General features: G+C 37.7%; 1 protein-coding gene across 2 annotated transcripts in view; it reads left to right on the forward strand.

Annotated features, from left to right (window-relative positions):
- Positions 1-14,547, forward strand: part of CSMD3 (CUB and Sushi multiple domains 3) — a 1,183,531-nt gene that overhangs the window by 190,391 nt on the left and 978,593 nt on the right. For both annotated transcript variants that reach the window (XM_075920204.1, XM_075920205.1), the window contains exon 3: positions 4,361-4,473. In XM_075920204.1, the coding sequence (XP_075776319.1) occupies positions 4,361-4,473 (113 nt within the window). The remainder of the gene's footprint in view (positions 1-4,360; positions 4,474-14,547) is intronic.

Genomic DNA, 14,547 nt, shown 5'->3' on the forward strand with positions numbered 1-14,547 from the left:
ATGACCAAAATTATTCAGTGCTCCTTTCCTATTTTTGATCTGGTATAAATTTGGATACAGCCCAGGCAGAAGATGATTAAAGAGAAAGTGTCCCTTGGGGGTAAAATTGAGTTTATTCTTTAACAAATTACAGTCACAGATGAAGTACCAATCAAGACATCTCTAATTAAATGCCCTTCAGAATACAAAGTAGCTAGTCACCAGAGAACATTACAAAATTAACTGTAGTATCTAGAGTAGATAGCTCTCAACATCAGTATAATTGGTACACTTTGCAGAACTCATGGAGTAATGCCTTAAGGTTAAACAAAAAAGAAATCACATTACTGATATACTACCTATTCTTATTACACAGTACAACTCATAAAACATGGAGGAGAATGTTCAGTAATTTCAGACCCTGATCTTTAGCATTCTGGACTTTCCACCAATTTCAAGCTCCTCCTTATATGATTGGAATGACTGATAATGATTAAACTCTACATATTGTGAATTTTATGAGTAAGAGTATGACTAAATTTCTATACTAGCAGCAGAAAATGCATTTATTATTGAGACACTAAAGTATTTGTAGTGCTTCAGTCATGATCAAATTGAAAAACACTATGATGTGGTGTTTTTCAAATCACTTTCTCTTCCAGGAAACTAAATTCACACTATGATTAATAATTCAGACTTATTCTCCTTAAAAATATCAGAATAGAGTAAAAGCTTTGTTGTTCAGTATGCTGAAGAAATGGAGTGTGCTGGTCAATCAAATATTCCAGTTCATGAAGAGTTATATTTGCCATTGGAATGCCAATTTTCAAAGAATTTGAATACAATAAAATGAATAAAGTATAAAATAGTGTATAGGTACTCAGCAATCCAGTAAGTAGTACTGCACTGTGCAGTGGTTATTTTTTGAGGCACGTAGGTATATGCAGATATTAGGTCAGGGATTTGGGACCTATGGCCTGTGCGTTGGATCCTGTCCCCCCTCTCCCCACCCTCCAAGGCTGGAATGACTGCACCTGCTCCCCTCTGCACAGTGGGTGGGAGGAGAGTTTCAGTCCGTGTGGGCTAGAGTCAGGCAAGTTGGGGCTGCATCCAACCTGAAGACTCTGGCTTATGGGGGGAGGAAGAGGCTCCACATGCTTCCATTTCCCACTCCCCCACCTGGGGAAATGGCAGTGAAGGGAAGCACTCACCTGAAAGCTTTTCCCCCTATTGTCCTAATTGGCTGTAATCACAATCAATAGAAACAGCCAGGACCAGCACCTGGGAGCAGCAGGGGGACACAGCAGATCCCTCCCACGTGTAGCCCCAGGGCTCTGCACAGGTAAGCACCCACCTACCGCTCAATCCCCACACCCTGCTACACTCTTGCTCCCTGCCTCCCACTCAGCTTGCTCCACCCCAGCCTGCTCCTGCACCCTTCCTTCTTCTCAGACCCTGTACCCCACTTTGCTCCTGCTTTCTGCCCTAATCTCCCTTGCCCATCTACTCCTGCACCACCTCTCAGCCAAACCCTGCACTTCACTCAGCTGCTGTACTCTACCACCCACCCAAACCCCATGCTCCCAGCCTGCTTTCCAGCATCTCCCTTCCACACATTGAAACCCTCATTTGGGGCCCCATCCATAGCCGAGGGGAGCCACAAAATCTACTACCTTGGACACCCCCTGGCTCTGGTGCTGGAGTGAGAGGGGAGCTGGGGGCAGGGAGAGAGGCACATCAGGGAGGTTTTGGGGGGGGTTGTGTGCACCCCCACTGATTTTCCTATGGATCGGTAGCCTCCGACCCAAAAAATGTTCCCCGTCCTGGCTGTAAATTATCTTATGACACTTCTTATCACTGAGGGCAGCACGTGGCATGCACTCAGATAATTTAAAATACACTTAATGCTAAAACTACTGCACATAATTTATTCTTTCTGAATAATGATGATTCAGAAGGCACTTCAGGATTATTCAGTCCCTCAATAACATTATTATCAACATCAATTATCGCTATAGATAAGAGGTGTAGGAGATTAGGCTGGATCTCTAATAACCCCATGATACACCCTGGAAGCTGGTTTCCTAAATAATTCCCTGATATCACTTGTTTAATTGTCGTCTGCCTCTTTTGCATACCAGTAGAGGGGAGAGTGTACAATTGCATAACCTCAGGGGCAATATACTAGTACTGGTTAGTAAACTGAAGGTTTGTATTTGGGAGATATCAGATATGGGTTTAGTAGAAGTTTCTGGTTGATAAATTACTGGATAACACAGCTTTTACTGCATCTTTTTTTCTTTATTTTATAAAAGGAAGCATGGTCAATGGTTGTGTTGTTATTCAGCTATCTACTGGCTCCTGCTATACATATCTTATTAATTCATCAAAATCATCTCTCCACATTATCTACTGTTTTCTTCTTTAGTGTTCCTGAGGGGAAAAAAGTTACAAAATAGATTAAATATGACAAGATACAGGAAAAAGAATCTCCACATATTCCAGATTGAAGAACAGACATAAAATGACTTTGCCATTCTCCTCTAACAAGCTTAGGAACTGTTCTTGAGAGGCCCTGCACACTCCCTGCTAGCAGTTGAGAGTCCTCAGCACTCATCATTTGCAATGTTTGCTTAGTTATTAGATTGGGGGGGGGGTCTCTGTTTTGGATTTGCTGTGTTACATTTTATATTAAATTCATATATCTTCCACATTAGAAAAAATGACAAATTTTTCTGAGTGAAATGAAAGAAAAAAACCCGCTATATTTAAACAAAACTATAATGGATCAGCCATAAATCCACAAAAGCAATCAATTTGTAAGCTGAAGCTTAAAGTAAACTATTTAATTTATCGTGATTTTGAGATAAAAAGGCTAAGTCAAGGGATAAATTATGCACTGTAATTTTGAGATCAGCAATGTCAAGTTTTGTTAGGCCTATGAATTCTAGGGCTGAGCCCTTTCCCCCTTCCGTATGAAATGCCCTGTTGGTGGCTCCCAAACAGCTCATGCCAGATTCTTGTTACAGAATACTGGCTGACCTTATCTGTTGTGGAAGTGATTTCAGAGGAAGGAGTTCTCTCTAGTAACAAAGCATGCATACTTTCAAAACAGATCAGTCTCCATATTTGACTTGCACTTGCTCCTGTAAGAAATAGGTTGCTAGTTCAATCTGTGGAGTATTTCTGGAACTTGCTTCTTCTGTTCCATCCATTAAGTGGTTAGGTTGCAAATGCTGCACCAGGGAAAGAAGCTGAAAGTTTTTTTTTCTTGCAAGGGCAATTCTATATATGGAGTATTACAGTTTTATGAAACTACTAATATACAAGTTCATTGATTTACAGGCAAAGTCAATACCAAAGAGAAATTCCACAGTTGTCACCCCAAGCACAGATGAAAACAGATACTTTTAGCCCTGAAACTACCTCTAGCTTGAGAAACTGTGGGGTCCAGCTGTAACCTTAGGATTGGAGATTCCACTGATGAATATTGAGCATGTGTCTTCAACTGTGTCCATCAAATTCCCTGGGTAATACCATCAGCCAGTCAGAATCACTTTTGTTTTATTGTAATTTGAGCCTTGGAGAATTTACCCTACTACAAATCCCAGTCTCAACTAGCATTTGGAAAGCAAAGAGGCTGCAGCACCTGGGTCAGATGAAATGGAAACACTGGGCTGAATGTCAAACTTTCTTCCACAGCTGCCTGGGGTGTATATATGGATCTGACCAAAAAAATCCCCAAATAAAGCCAGAAACAGTACAGCTGTAAAACCCTGCAAGAGAGCCTTCTGAGTAGATGAGTAATTACTCAACACTACCATCTGGGATCTTTCTATGAATTAGAATTAAAACCCTCTGAGCAATTCTTCCCACACTTGCTAGGCATGACAGTCGACTTGAGGAAAAGCACTTTTGTAGGTTGAGATACATGGTTGAAATTTGCTAACATCCCATGTTTAAGTGAGCTGTGATTTCTTCCCTTTTGTGTGTGTGTGTAAAACTGAATGCTGGGAAAACTCTGTGGACAAAACATTATCACACTTACATTATATATTTTATAGATAGTTAAGAAAATACTGGTATAGATCATTAGCTTGTTTAAATCTGTCATGTTTCTGTAATTTCAACAATGACCTTCTTTATGTCCAACCTTCCTGAGTTAGCCTATCTCACCTGTGCTAGGCTACATAAATGCCAGTCAGGCAGCTTCCTTATGAAATTTTAGAAAATGGATTTCACAAATAATATAAAATTTAGATTCTATTATTTCATTTATATTGTCTGTAAGAATGCAACTGGACTGTTTCAAACTTATTACTCACTACAAATTTCCAATGTAAAATAAACAATTAACCATGAGTTATGTTTATATTTGTAGGTTAACAGGATTTCATCTTCCTCCACCTGTGACAAGTACAAAATCTGTATTTTCACTGCGTTTGACAAGTGACTTTGCAGTCAGTGCCCATGGGTTTAAAGTATTCTATGAAGGTAAGAGAACATGATTAACACTCTTCTTAAAAACAAGATTTGAAAGCTTTACCTCATCCCTATGTACAACAGAGCTCAAATGTGACATTGTGCTAGTTAAACTGAACCAGATACTTTTATTAAAAGTTGAAAATATTTGCTTCTAGTGAAAACTTTCAATTGTATACCAAGACTTATTATAAAAAAAATCAAAGGTTTTAAATACTCCATAATAATGTCCTTATCTTACCCGCAAACAGGTTGAAAAATACTATAAGAACTCAGTCAATCTCACTGCCTGATAGCTGTGGTATTAATGCTTTTTTGGGGGGTGGTGGGAAGTATTAAACACACTTTTTATTATTCTTAGTTTTGGTACTTTCAAAGTTTGTTAGTCCAAAACAATACCAAGTATTAAAGGTTCGCTGAATCTAGCTGAATATTTAAATCAGAAGAAAATATATAATGACTAAAGGCAAGAATCTGGCAACCAAACAAACATTGAGCACTATCATGCTTCACAAATATATCTAAATATTTTATGAGCACCTGGAACAGAAGCAAAGTTTCTGTTTTATTTTCTCCAGTCAGACTCCCACTGTGTGGACGGCACAGAAATGCAATGTAAGATATGTCGTCTCCAGCTATGTAATTTCTGTTTCTGGAGCTGTGTATCTTACTTCATCTTCCCATGTAGTGTAGAGCAGGCCTGGGAATTTAAGCAGCTGTACTGCAGTTTGGGGAGTCCAGAATTAGGAAATTCATGGAGGATAATCTTCTGCAAAAGAAGTCGGTTTTATGTAGGCATATAGAATACCTATACTGATGCTGAGTGAAATTGCTTATCTTCAGCCAAAGGCATTGCTAGGAACTGTTTACCTGAACACTGTGAAATATTATGCAGTTTGATTACTAATTCAGACAATATTCCCTCCCCCCAAATCATAAATTAAATAAGGAAATAGGAAAAATATTAATTGTAAGATTTGAGACCTGTTTTGTAGTTTCTGAGTGTTTTGAACATGTTTAATTACTTTGTTTATTCTGAAATGATTTTCTAGTTCACATACAACAGAAAGATAATTTACAGAACTGAAATTGTATCTATAGCGTAACAAATTATATTTGGGATGAGACAGACATCTTTTATTCTACTGTAGATTGTAACAGGTGTTTGGTGATTTTGTCAAGCAATATTTTATCTAGAAATGTGTTAAATTATAACTATTCGAAGTATAATATATAATTTCTTCTTTCATTTTTGGAAAATTTATGGTGGTTTTTTTTATGTTGCTTTGATGGTATAATGTTGAAAGATTCCTGGCCCTTTCAAGTTTAAAAATAGTGATTTCCACACTTCTATAAAGGATTCTGTAGGAATTTCATATTACTTTTTAAAAATGAGAGGGGTTTCTGTTTGGCTAGCTAGTTTTTGTTTATTTGTAAAGACCCTCAAAACACTAATCCTGAAAGCAAACAACAAAAAAAAAAAAAGAAGAAGAAGAAAAAAAAACAATCCCCTCAAAACCAAAACACAATAACAGTAAAACCTCAAATAACTTTCATCACAGGGTAAAAATCACACAAAAGCAGATTATTTGGGCTTTGAGCAGATGGAGAGCAGGGAGGAAGAGAACCTGAAGTTCACAGTCTCCTATATCATCTGCTTTGATTGCATGGAATATTAGAACCACTGAATGGTTGCTAGAACTAGAACAACTTGCCAGCTGTCTACACTGGCTGCTTGATTTTGCGCAAAAGCACTGACGTCCAAAATCAGTGCTGCTTGCGCAAATGCTTTGATGTTCCCGTTTTGGCAAAAGCTCTTTTCCGGAAATGCTTTTGCACAAGAGGGCCAGTGTAGACAACTGAGAACCGTTTTGCGCAAAAAAGCCCCGATTGGCAAAAATGGCGATCAGGGCTTTCTTGCGCAAAAGCGCATCTAGATTGGCACAGACGCTTTTCCGCAAAAAGTGCTTTTGCACAAAAGCTTTTAACGGAAAAACTTTTCCATTAAAAGCATTTGTGGAAAATCATGCCAGTCTAGACGTAGCCAATTTGTATGAACCTGCATGTGTGTAGCCCATCTTTAGATACACAGTGGCCCTGATCCTACACTATTCATATTAAAGAGCGTTTTGCTATTGACTTCACTGAGGTATGTATCAAGCCCAGAAAGTACAAGGTTGCACAGGAACCTCTGCCTGGCTGTTCAGCTGACAGACACCTCACATAGATTCAATCCCAGGCTTAAGTAACAATCTAACTTTGAATGGGCCTTAAACTCCTAAGTCACATAGGGACTTTCGAAAATTTCATCCTGTGTCCATATAAGCGCTGTTTCTTTTAATGAACAAACTAAAACTCTTCAGCTTAATGACACTTGGGCCCTAAGTATAAGCGTGATCTGAAAGTTAAATAAACATATGCTTTGCAGAATGATGGCTGAAGTATTCTACTATATTTCTGAAAAAGAATGAGATGAGGCCTAGTCTAAAAATCCAAACTTGTAATGTAGCCAGAGGCTCCTTGATCTTCCTCTCCATCCCGCATCAGCACCTGTTTTCCTTAGTGCTGGCAATAGTTAGCACTGTCCCTCACAACAACACTTATTTCAATTCCCATTCCCCTAACCTGTCTCTCAAACCACATTCTCCTGCAACCCAGCCAAAAGAAAGTGGGATAACTATTATATTCCAATCATTGGATGCCTCACTCCTTGGCATTAGGGAGAAGATTTTTTTAAATAAGATTCCATATCAGTAGAATCTCCATTTCTTCACCCCTGCTTTTTGTGAATACACACAGCCCTAACATTTTCAAAACTGTGTGCCTCTACATAGTGTCCAAGTCCATATGTAGACATCTGATGTGGCTCAGTTATTAAGTTCCAAGCACCGTGCAGCTCCTGTTGACCTTTAACAGAGCTGTTGGGTATTCAGTGCTTCTGAAAATCAGGCAATTTATTTGGGTGTCTGTATATGCAGTTAAAATTTGAAACCTGATATAAAGAGTGGCACATCCCTGAAAACATGAAATAAAGGTGGAAATCGGTAGTGTGCAAGGAGTGGGAGAGAGGGGGGAGTATTAATGAATTATGTATCTAAATGAAACTGTGTTTGAAAGAGTAAGTTGTTGAATGACTTATGTTGAACATTGTTAAGTCTTGTCCTGTATGAATTACAGTACTCACTCCATTTAAAAAAAATACAAAATGGAGAAGGAAGAATTACCATTTCAAAAACAATGATCAACTTTGCAATAATTTTTCATTGACACAATTCCATATTCTGTCAAATAAAGATATATGATTGTATGGAAAGCATAGTTGCAAAGTAAATAAACATTTATTTGTGTTTCATCTGAGACATGACTGGAAACTGCAGAGTAACTGAATGTCTAAGTGAGTTATGGATTTGTTTGAGAATGACCTATTGGTATTTTATTAATTTATCCATTCCCTTTTTGAGACTAAATAGTAAAGGAAAGGCATAGAATTACAAGTAGAGCACTAGAGAAAGATTTTGCCAAACTATATCATTGAGCAATCCAATTCAATTTCTGTTTTCAATTTGATTTATATCTGATGTGTTAAGAATAATAATAATACTACCAAAAAGACAACTTAATTGTAATTCGGTGTGCTATCAGTTAAAACTTCACTTGTTGGCAAAATACCATAGAAAAATTAACATCCTAGCCAATAAACACGGTAAACTTCAAGCTAGAGCTGGGTAAATTTTTTTAGATGAATACTTTAACAGTTGAAAAATGTAGTTTTGCATCAACAAAACTATTGACAAATCTGAGTAAAATTAGACAGTTTTGGCCAGAAATAAAAAGTAAATTGACTCAAGTATATTAAGTAGGAAAAACATTGAGTCGTGAGCATTGCTAGAAGCAAATTATTCTTTTTATCCCCCCTCTCCCTGAATGCTGGTTTATGTGCACTGGCTGGTGTGCTGTGGAGATGGAGGCAAGATTTTTACTGTCTCTGCACCTGCCTGCCCTGTGGAAGAGAAAACGTCAATTCACAGCACCCCTTTTCCCACAATATGTGGTCCCAATGTCTGGATAATCACAGGGCGGGAGGAGGGGTAAGCAGGGATGTGTGTGGGGGGGGGGAGGGGGAGGGAACAACAAATTCTAAAATCCCTGAATGAGCTCTTAGTTGAAACCATAATCTGTCCCTGTCAGCCACTTTTATATTAGTCTTGGTGAGATTAGTTTATTTTTGGAATAAAACAAAATCCACTTTGATTCATGTTTCTATTTTCTGTTGTCCTGTGATACATAATGTAGCTTATTCACTGTGTGCGTGCAAGAGAGAGATACAGCTGCTCAGAAAGAAAGAGTGATAGCAGCTTGCAAGACCCAGCAGGGGCCTCAACGACTCTAGTTATGTTTGAATAGTGTGCTCTTTTGCTTTTACTGGAATATTTTATAGCTATTAAGCAGGTAGCTGGTCCATTTAAGATTGTGGACTTCATTAATGAACATGGGGGGGGAGGAGGAATGTGCAATATCTGAACCAGGACAGGAGAGAGGAAGGAGAATTCAAGGAAATAGTCAAGCATTTCCCTACCCATATAGAAGCTGGCTAGTACATATTACTAAATATGAATAAATCTTCTACTGATGTAAATAATATTCATGTAAGAGAGATAAGAATTCCCATTATATTTTATCTATAGTAATTTTTACTCATGGTAAATGCATATCTCAGAACTTTTTGTGCAATCCCATTGATTGTGCAACACAATGACATGATAATGGTGCAGAAATAGAATTTAAAGATTCTACAGATTTCGAGGGATCTTGGAGATAGTTTGTAGACATTTTATAATATTGTTCCAAATTCTCCCAATGATTCCTTTTGCATTGTAGCTTTTCTTGGACGCTGAAAAAGGAACAACTTTAGTGTATGGTTTAGAATTTAAATTCTAGGAATCTAATAATTATGCTTAAGGATATTGGAGAGGGAGTTGAGAACCATTTCAAAAATTTCAAGGTTCTTGAAAATGAGTATGGGGAGGGGGAAGACATTCTGAAGTCCTAAATTATGCATTCTGCTTTGTGACTTCTAGAAGACTTCATGTACTTCTTATAGCATTGTTATGAAGAATCTGTAAATGATGTAATAAAATACTGAGGATCAAACAATATTGGTATAATTAAAATATGTTGGGATATGAGGGCTAAATATAATTTTGGCAGATAGCAGATAAGTAAAATATGTGAACAAATGAGAATGAACTATTTTTAGATTGCCTCCATGTCAGAATTCAGAAATATACCTAAAGATGAAATACAAGTCTTGACTACGCAAAATATTTTAGATAGCTGATAATGCTAACAGTGTCACTATTAAAATTTATTAAAGGTTAGAGGCTTATTAGAAGAAGTAAATAATAGTAAAAGAGTAGTCAATAAGTCAATGGGTCTCTACTTAAGAGTGTGCAACCAGTCTCTTGATTGTAAGATACGGGCTTTAAACAATATTTTTAAATCTGGGCTATATCCTGAAGACCATAAATGATTTTTATTCAGTCCTTGCTACAACAGTAGGTGTGGAGTCTTGGAGACAATTGAAATCTATGGGAGTTTGGACTGAGCAAGTGCTCAGTAAAAACTTAATTGAAAGATGCTTGTTAAATTTGCTTAATATTGCTGAATAAGAAGCTGCAGAGTTTTGCTTTCTGTTCAGATAGTAAACAGTAATAAAACTATCAACATCTTAAATTATATTTGCATATAAATTGTAGGGCTCCAGAAAGCTCTTCATTGGAGATTCAAACTGTTCAAAACAAGACTGGCTAAATGTGCAAGCTCAGCTCCCCTCTCCTGCTGAAAATCTAATTTAAAGACCAGACTCTTTTTGAGATTTGCTTTCTTTGCATCTGTCAGGAAGCAAAAAACAAGAGAGTTGGAAACTGTCTGCAAAATCACCATTGGTTTCAGGGCAAGGGTATCTCAATGAGTTTCTATTCCCTGTGTTATGCAGGGCAGACTACATGATCTAATGGTTAATTTTTGCCTTAAAATCTCTGAAGTATGAACAGACACAGGTTTTAAAGTGCCAACTCCAGGCCCTTAATCTGTCACCCCTAAACTCCAGGGCTATATCTACACTGAAAGCTTCTTGTACAAGAATTGTTTTGTGCAAGAGGTCTTGCACAAGAGCATGTCCACACTGCCATGTGCTTCTGCACAGGAGATGTACTTTTGCACAAAAGCATTCATGGCAGTATGGATGCTCTCTTGCACAAGAAAGCTCTGATGACCATTTTAGCCATAGGGGCTTCTTGCACAACAAACCCTGTTTCTGTTCACGCTGCATTCTTGCACAAGAGCTCTCACACAAGAGGGCTTATTCCTCGTGGGGAGAGGAATAACTCTTGTGAAGAAGCCCTCTTTTCTGATGCTTTACTGTAAATTTACTTGAGCAAGAACACGCATGCAGTGTAAACGCTCTGCAAGTTTTTGCGCAGAAACAGCTGTTCTTGAGCAAAAAGCCTGCAGTAGAGACATAGCCTACGTGTAGTTGTAATGCCAACAGGCAAAATCGAACCCGCGACTTCTGGTGCTAAATGCATGAGTCTCTCCAGCCTGAGTGAAAAGCCAGTTGGCTCTCAGCTAAAGCTGCAGAGAAAATTCATTCTCTCTGTAAGTGGTCAGAGTACCACAACATGGGACAGTGAACCACAACCTGTAGGTGTGTGCTTTGCATACTTCCCCTAGCTGAAGAAGTGCATCCCAAGCTTCGGTGACCCAGTTGAAATCTTGGACAAGCCCCTGCTTATAATACCAACAAGCAGAACCAAACTTGGGATCTCTAGAGTTTGTTTCTTGCATAAGCCTCTTCAGCCTGAGCTACAAGTCAACTAAGGCAGTAGAGAAAACTTATCTTTTAACTTTACAGAGGAAAGTGCAGTTACAATTTTTATGCCATTATAAATATCAGAAATTTGCAGTGCCTTTGACAATATTACTCATACTGCAGGGGAATACAAAGCCCTCTAATTGAAGGCTGTGAAATAACTAAAATGCTTTCTCCGATATAACTATGTCAATTAGAAAATAATTTTCTTTTCTAGATAAAATACGCTGGTGCTTACTGCATATCATGCATTCATAATAAGTCTGTGGCCAATGTTGTTCTAAAAGGATAATTATAATTTCTCAAATATAGCCTTTTCCAATAACTTTTGACACTAATTCAAGATTACCATTGAATGGGAAAATATTGCTTCTCCCAACCTCACCCATTTACGATGACCATGTGTTTCTGAAACTGAGGTATACTCTTATTTACAAGGCCTACCCTTGTATTCTCAAAACTAAGTGTTTCTCATGATTACTGCAACTTCTACAGACTAGTACCCACTATGATATTAGAGAGATGAGCTGGAGAAAAAAATGTCCCAACTCCTCTGCTGTCCCTAAACCATAGTCCTGGCTCTGAGAAATTACGGCATATCCTTCCTTACTACCTTTGCAGTGGTTCTTACCTCTCTCTCTCAAGCACTCAGGAATCCTTGAAAACACAGATCTTTTAATTTGGGAAAAAAGGGGAGAAACAAACCAAATAAGCATAATAGCATATGAACAAATGCAATAAACAAAACTGCATTAGTGCACCAGGATTTAGATTGGCCAGCATCCTATGGTATCAGATATTAATTGTGTGGCTAGCTAAGGTCCAGAACTCTGTCAATCACCATCCATCTGAAACCCCACTCACAGGTCCAATTAGACTCAGTTTCTTTCACAAATTATGAATAATACAATCAGATAGTGGCTCTCCTCACTTTGTCTGCTCCTGCTAGAGAAGTCCACATCATCAGGTACCACTCCAGTGTTCAGCTATCTGGTCCAATTCTGTGACATCACCCTTCAGAATTGGCATCTGGTAATAGACACCGGATTGCGAACAACTTTCTGTTGAGTCTCTTTCTGTATCCTCTTTTTGTATCCTATTTTCCCAGTGCCTTTACAACCTGGGTAGTCAAAATTCTTATTAGGGACATGGTGGGGCTGCTTTATCAACAGCAGAACATATCCCCCCCCTTTGTTGAGGTCTATTTTAGTGATTAACTCCCTAAATTTCAAGCAAGGATGGATTAATGCTTTAATGGGAGTGGGGTGGGGAGGTGGATTTGGTCTCAGGCCTACAAAACCCTAATGTATACATTACTATTTGTAACCCCTTAAGCACCCAAGCCAATTAACACGGACTCTGAGCCATGGTGCCATGTTCTGGGGCTTTTTTTTTTTCCAATTGCAGTGCAGACATACCCTCAGGGTAAGTCTACACAGCCTGGATGGTGGCTGCCAAAGGTTAAGGCTGAGAAACATGCACTCTTGGGGCTTGTACTAGAGCTTTAAAATTGCTGGATAGACCATGCTTTGAAGTAACAGCTTAGACTGGAGCTCATGCATGGAAGCCACCTTCCAAACGCCATTACTTTTAAAGTGAAGTTGGGCCACTTACTCCAAGGTAAATCTGGCACCATTCCTATGGCTTTCATTAGTAAAATCACTATACCAATCCATTTTCATGTATACAACTGTAACATCAATGGATTCTCTCTAAAGCAACAAGTATGTGGACCCATAGGTACTAAACATTAAAATTCCTGAAAATGAGGCTAGTCAGAGATAGTTTTCTTGCTATTGAAAGAGTGAAAGAAAGTTCCATCCTTTTGAGATGTTTAGTTGTGGGGCTTACAGTATCACCACATACCTCTCTGTAAGTATAATTTTTAATTTGTTGTAATAATACCTGAAGGCCAAATTGGGACCAGAACCTGTTTGCAGTAGACATTATATAAACACACAGTGTGACATAGTACCTGTCCCAAAAAATTTACAGTCTAATTTTGAGACCAATACATTAAAACTAGGCTAATCCAACAATAGAAACGAGGCAATATTATATGCTTCAGTTTGCAAAATACAGAGTGAATTTTCAGGGAAAAGGACCACACACATATACATGTACTTAATTGCTTCCCTTCAACTTTTCTAATTTCTATCATAACCAAAGCCTTGGTTTCAGTTTAACTGTTGTAGAAATGAGTATTACTTTTTCCTCAACTCTCCCCAATTATAAAGTGATAAATAAATAAAATGTATATTTATTTAAGGGGCCACTTACATGTGCATAATCAGATTCCAGGCAAAAGGCTTGAGATAATATTTTTGTTTTATTTAAAGGACACACCAAAATATTATCTTTGAAAGTTAGTGAAACAATCAGCACACTAGCAATTCTTCTTACTTTAACTCTATTGAATTTATTTTTTCAGAATAATATTGTTAAATGACATATTTGTCAACCTATGATACTGCAATTTATCCTTATGATATGAGCCTACATTAAAATGTAATTGAGGTAGTTATTAATTTGAAATTGCAATGATCCATCAGCCATATTTTAGTTTGCTTCACATACCAATATAAGCTATGAATGGACACTATAAAGTCTTAAAATAAAGTTTTCTAGTATTTCTTGCACTTACAGCTTTTTGTGACATTTGATTTTGTAGATTATAGGATTATTATCATTGCCTGTTTCCAAAGATATTAGGCTATTCTGAGAAGCTCTAATTTCAGATTCATGTTTTAATCCACTGTTTGGTCAAATAGTAATAACTGTAATCTGATAAATTCAAAAAAAAATTCTGTGAAGTAATGTAGTCATTAAAATAATAGAAAATTCATTGCAACTACATTCTATATATAGTTCATTTTTTATCTAATATAAATATCTCTGATATTTTGAGGTCCCTTTCCCTGTAATTAGCAATGTGAGCCTTTGGAAATCTGTCAGGCTTTTAAAACTAAATTATTCTGCGGCCACAATCCATTATAGAGAACAACCTGTAGGAGTCCTAGCACCTTAAGAGAACCCAATCAGCTTCATTGGGACTCGGGCTTGAATGAGTTGTAGGTTCAGGACCTTAGTTTTTTTATTAATAATACTTAAATAAACAAGTTTACTGGAATAGGTTCAACACTATAGCCAAGATTTTTGTAACTGGGCACCTGAAGTTTGGCATGTATATCCATATTTAGGCACCCAAGCAAGTG

The sequence above is a fragment of the Pelodiscus sinensis genome, chromosome 2, assembly GCF_049634645.1.
Source record: "Pelodiscus sinensis isolate JC-2024 chromosome 2, ASM4963464v1, whole genome shotgun sequence".
NCBI classification, from domain to species: Eukaryota; Metazoa; Chordata; order Testudines; family Trionychidae; genus Pelodiscus; species Pelodiscus sinensis.